Genomic DNA, 5,866 nt, shown 5'->3' with positions numbered 1-5,866 from the left:
GGCCGAGCTGCCAGGTGGGGTAGGCCGCCTTCCCTCTCTTCTCCTCAGAAAGCGGCCGTGCTCCGGAGCCACAGGCCGCGACGCCGCTGGGAACAAACCACCTCTGAATCTCTTCTTGCAATCCCAACAAAGTGCCGTATTCGGGCTGGCCTGGTCCTTAGCGGGAGCTCTGGGTAAATATTTGCACGATCAGGGGTTGAGGGAGCTCCAGCCAAGCTGATCCTGGCGCCTCACTGAAAATTACGTCAAGGTTTGCTTTAGAAAACTAATTATTGCACTTGGCCTTGCTTTTCATTAAGTTACAACGATGTAAAAAGCATAAATGACTGAAGAGATACAGGAAAGCTTTTCCTCTCTGCCTCATCCATCAATAGTTAACTTTTTTAAAAGTCTGGAAGTAGAAGTTAATGAAACACAGCGCTCCCACGAGACTGCCCTGCTCCGCGGGTTAAACACATCGGCGCAGCATGGGAAGGGGCCTCTCACACATCATTTGCTGGAAGGGCTCTGCGATACCTCCGGCATACGCTGCGGCAGATTTAACTACACGTAAATCCTTGTGGAAATTAGATTATACTAAATCCTGTGCGGAGAACGGCCAGCTCATGACTCTGTAGCCTCACAAATGGTACCCCTAACAGACCAGTTAAAACACAGCTGGAAAAGTGTGATCCTGTGGAAGATGGGCATCTTGGTGACGTTTTAAGGGTTAATTCCGAGTCAATCTTACACGACCACAGCGAAGTTCCCACCAGGGTTTGCCAGGAGGGTTTATTAGTATAGATAAGTGCTTTAGCTGCTGGTGAGATGCGCATTCCCCCGGTCCTTTGCTGTAGCATAAGAAGATGTATCAAAATACAACGGTACTAGAGAAAGGACTTACACTTTGTATAGATAACTTTATGCCCACCATCACCCCACAACCAGGACACGGTATTTACCTCAGACCTAATCTTAGATGGGAATTTATCACAAGACATCTCTAACAGTGACACTTCCCCTATTAGCAAAACAGCAAACGCCGACTTCTTGTGCATGTTTACAGCATTTATCAGCTGGACACCAGCTCTGAACCGAAATAAAATGAAATATGATGCAATTGGTGGTAGGCTCCTTGTGAAATCAACCTTAAATTTGTTGTTTGTTTGTTAACAATTGTTAAACATTGTTGGAAGTGTCTCGAAAACAGAAGCCCTGGGGTTTCTCGACCAGCAAGGTGTGATAATTAAAAGATGCTAACTGCAGTCGTTATGCATAGCCAGAAAAAGTAAAAACACAGCACTGAGCTCCCGTTCCACATCAGGCCCTTCAGCCAGCCAGTCTCCATCTACCGGCACAAGTCAGTAACATCCCTTTCGGGTGCTTATTTCTTACAGAGAGGGAAACAAACCCCCACACACACCTCCCACAGACAATATAACTTGGGACACCTCGAAGTCCAATTTAAAACTGTTGCCCCTAAATCTACTACCTTTCCCTTGCGTCTAAAGCTAGTAACAGCTGCAGACACCTTTATTTACACACCAAAGGTGCCCAAGTTTCATTTACAGTTACATAAAATATGTATTTCAGTGTATGAAAAATCTGGATGGCACTAGTTTTTAGCATCATCTCTCAAACACAGGGGACCTTTTATCTCCTTTAACAAGCTGCCTGTAGCTAAGTACTAGACCTGGCCTTAACACATGGTGGCAGGAAAAAAATAAACGCAAATCTGTGGTTAAATTAGAATCACGAGAGACCCTTGGCAGGATGTGGAAGAGCAAAGCTCAAGCCTGAGTGAACTTTTATGGAAACATTCAACGCATCAGCTGGATGATCCAGGAGAGAAAGAAATCACTTGGCTACTTTGAGCTACTGGAAGAAGGAAGCACTGGTTTATTCGGTTTTGGTACGCAAGCCCTGATCCTGGCAACATCATCATCAGTGATTCTAGGAGCCCTGCCAAGGAGGAAGGTAGTCATTCCTGCCGGCCTGGCCAACCTTAGGTCCCCAGCATCCCACTCACAGACAGCTGTGAAGCAGGGGGTTCTCCAGTAACCTGTGTGAAATGGGCAAACCCGTAATAAGAGACCTGCATGAAAACCACGTCTTGGGGGGCTGAGAAACGGCTAGAGCTCCCCAGAGCACAGCACGACAAGGAGAGATCATCTGAGACCGGACCACACTCCGGCAAGGCTGTTGCCACACTTGCTGAACAGTATCAGGTCCTCTGGATTCCTTTCTTCACCTTTAAAAAAGGCTTTTTAAATATTTTAGAAGTGTAGAGCGCTGTGCACGCGCCCTGCGTAGGAACGGGTGTGGAGAGACACGGGCATGGAGCGACAGGGCTAGAGACCACTGTCTGCAAACAGTCCTGAGACAGCGCGGCTCTGCCCAGGTAAAGGTTTTGACTGTCTGCAGCAGTCACTGGAGCTGGTCATTACCACTGGTGACACATACGGAAAAAAGATTAAGAAGAACCTGAGACAGCAGAATTATTATAATAACCCTCCCAGAGGCCAAGAAGCGACCATATAAACACCGATGAAAATAAGAACTATAGTGATATTTATCATCCTGGAAACATATTAATATAAAACATATATTAAAAAAAGCCTTCTGGTTCATGAAACAGCTTTTGTTTTTCTTAAAACCGATTGTCACACTGAAGCCATATTACAAACAATTCCACACCGATCAGAAACAACCTGCCTACAGCACAGTTTAAGAAAAAAAAAAAAAAGAAATAAATAAAAGTTGGCAGACTGACCTCTGCTTTGGATTTTTGCTCAGGTATGAAGATGTTTTCAAGGAGGCATAAAGGATAGAGATCGACAGGTTCTCAGAAGAGAAGCCAGATGGTTTTGAGAAGGCAGGAGATACGCCACAGGGGAGGCAGCAGAACAGAACGGCAAAATCTAGTCGATCAGTCTCCTTATAAATTTCATAAAGATAAAATCTGGGGACAAGTACCTCCAAAAATAGGCTCAATGTGAAGAGATCAGTCCCTAGAGTTACTCACTTGAAATTAAGTCATTATTTGAATGAATACAGGAAGAGCAATTTCAAAGCAGAGTCTGCCTTGCTGACAAACAGCAAGCACAAAACGGATCAGCTTCACAGTGCTCCGATTTTACCCTACGGTGTTCTCAGTGATAATATGCGAGTTTTAAAATCAGTCTGACAATAAAATACAGTAAAAATAGTTTTATGTATGACATGACATCCAGCATACTGAACAACATTCCAGCAGCTCTTATTGTAAGATACAAGAACATAGCAGGCCGGAAGAAAAATCAGTTGCTGACTGCATGCACTTAATTATCTGTGTGGATAAGCGACAGCAGACCCAGAATACGTTGAGGTGAAAGGCAAAGCTGCCTGTGCCGAGTGATGTGTGTCGCCCTGAAGTGCTACTTCACTAAAGGGCAACATAAATCTAGTGTTGTAGCCCCGTCTTCCTGCTCATCTTTTACCGTGCCTGTCGGCAGTCAGGACAGTTCTCCAGCCCCAACAATCCTTCCCACCCCATCTCAAGTCACGGGCAGTTTGTTCACCTCAACCCCACTGAAAAAGTAAATCTTAGGGCTTTACAAGACGCTGTCCTGGCTGGCAACGTCCGTAGGTGTCAGACGTCCTCAGTCATTCCTCCCAGTCTTCCATTGCCCACTCGGGCATCTTGGAGCAATACTCAAACTCCGCTCCCTTATAGCGCAAGGCATGTAGGTACATCACCAGCTCCTTGGGAGATGGGTCCCGCCTTGTAATTTTACACTCCACACATAAAGGGTCCTTCTCTTCTGAACTCTTTTCTCCCGTCTGCCCGTCCTGAATCTCACACGAAGTGAGTTCTTTATTTTTTTCAAGCATTTCCAGGTTGGTATCAGAGTTCAGTGAACAAGCTGCTGTGTCATTTCTCTCGGGATCCTTAGCGTCCTTGGCAGGGCAGGAGTTCTCATTTATAGGATCAGCCTGCGCAGACTTTGTGCAGTCACTCGAATTAGCACAGTCTTTATTTTCAGCACTGGAGTTCAAGTCCTCCTCCAAAATACCCAAGATATCCAGGCTTTGTTTGGAACGATGCTCCTCTACTAGCGCCTTAAGGAGTTCTTCATCCGTTTTATCGATCTTGCCACCTTTCCCCCTGTCAGGGCCCCAGGCTTCCATATTATAGATGGGGTCGTTGACAATAGGATGCCCCAAATACTGCAAATGGACCCGGATCTGGTGCGTGCGGCCAGTACGCGGAAGACACTTGACTACGCTGGTCTTGCCATTGTAACTGAGTCTCTGGAAGATGGTTTTGCAGGATTTCCCTTTGGGGTCCACGCGGCACACTCCCACTTTGTAAGAAACAACCAGTATGGGCTCTTCACACACCACTTCGTGTTCTGGAAACTCCCCCACCACACGACAGACATACTCCTTTTCCAGCTACGGAGAGACACAAGAGTAACTCTCAGAAAACAACAGAGAACCGTCTCTGTCCAGATTATACCTGAGTCCCATCCTAGCTACTCCTCTCTTTCTCTTCAGTGAAATACATTTGTAGGCAACATACTGCCAAGATCTTATTACAACTGAACAGGAAAGGGAAAAAAAATAAAATCAGCTATTTAAAGCCAAATTTCTCTCATGCTTTCCCCAACTAGTCGGGAAATCAAGAACACAAGGGCCTGGCCTATTTTCCTCATATTGAATTCAAGAGCCATCTCTCAGTGACCTCCAGTTTACGGTCTTGAAGCAAATCCTGGAAGCTAGTATTCTGCAGCTACAGTTCTGTTGGGGTCAAGAGCCACTGGAAAAATGAGAAAAAACTTCTAAAACTTTTAAAATTGAAAAAGTATTAGATGACTGACACATTTCCACTTACAAACAAAACTGCTCTCTACCTGTTTTGCACAATCCCAGTCAGTTTGCACAGTCCCTTAGGGAAGGGGATCCCTTTCAATCTAGTATTACCAAAACCAATGAAATTTTTAGTCAGCCTTTTTCTCTTGATGCCTCTCGTGCTTAATACAGTAAGAACAGCAAGGTGACCACAAGCTGTTTTGGGAACTTGGACTTGTTTAGACCAAAAATTTGGCTGACTTCGGATCTAACCTGTTTCAAGAAAATACCATGCAAGAGACTCCAAAAACTACTGCAGCCCTTAAGCTCTCACCTGTCTCTCCCGAACCTGCTCATCGATCCTCTTGGATACCTCTGCGGTCTTGGCAAACATAAGTACTCCTGAGGTCATGCGATCGAGTCGGTGAATGGTATGCAACTCCTTCAGATCATGCTCTTTGCCTAGGATGAAGATGACTGTGTTGTGACGAAACCTGCCGCAGGGATGTACTGGCAAAGAGGAGGGTTTGTCCACAACCACCATCTCGTTGTCCTCCACCAAGATCTGGATAGGCTGGGCAGTGACCGGCGGCTCATGGCGATGCACTGTATTCCTGAGAAAATCATTATTCTGCAAAACAGACAGACAATCAGCGTGAATCCAGCCTGCACAACCACCCCATCCGGCCACACACAACGGGGGCTTGATATTGGGAGGGGGGGTAATGAAAGCCCCTTTGTCCCGGAACCCAGGATTTAGCACAACTCTGCGCATCGCCATTTGAATTCGATAACCTGCCTCAGGCACACCTCCGTGCCTCGCCCCTTCTCCGGGGCACGCTGGCCCTGCGCAGGCCTGCCGGATCCGCAAACTCCTGACCCCGCCGGGGTAAGGATCCCCTGGGAGACCCGACTCCCTTTAAACACCGCAGGCGCCAGCACCACCGCGGGGTTACTTCACTGCACCGGCGGTCACGGGGGTGACGCTCGTTGCTAGAGCCCGGCTGCGGTCTCCCACCTCGGGTTACCGGCCTGCCAACCGCCACGCTCGTTA

General features: G+C 46.9%; 1 protein-coding gene across 1 annotated transcript; it reads right to left on the bottom strand.

Moving 5' to 3' along the window:
- Nucleotides 1-3,176: 3,176 nt before the first annotated feature.
- Nucleotides 3,177-5,587, bottom strand: RPUSD2 (RNA pseudouridylate synthase domain containing 2). Its single transcript, XM_009333907.1, has 2 exons — nucleotides 5,147-5,587; nucleotides 3,177-4,416 (listed from the first exon to the last, which is right to left on the bottom strand). The coding sequence occupies exons 1-2, from the start codon at nucleotides 5,585-5,587 to the stop codon at nucleotides 3,625-3,627; spliced, it is 1,233 nt and encodes a 410-aa protein (XP_009332182.1). The 3' UTR covers nucleotides 3,177-3,624.
- Between the last annotated feature and the right edge of the window lie 279 nt (nucleotides 5,588-5,866).

This window comes from Pygoscelis adeliae, unplaced genomic scaffold (genome assembly GCF_000699105.1).
Source record: "Pygoscelis adeliae isolate BGI_AS28 unplaced genomic scaffold, ASM69910v1 Scaffold420, whole genome shotgun sequence".
Taxonomy (NCBI): domain Eukaryota; kingdom Metazoa; phylum Chordata; class Aves; order Sphenisciformes; family Spheniscidae; genus Pygoscelis; species Pygoscelis adeliae.
Note: the sequence above shows the minus strand (reverse complement) of the source record. Positions and strands in the feature narration are given on the sequence as shown.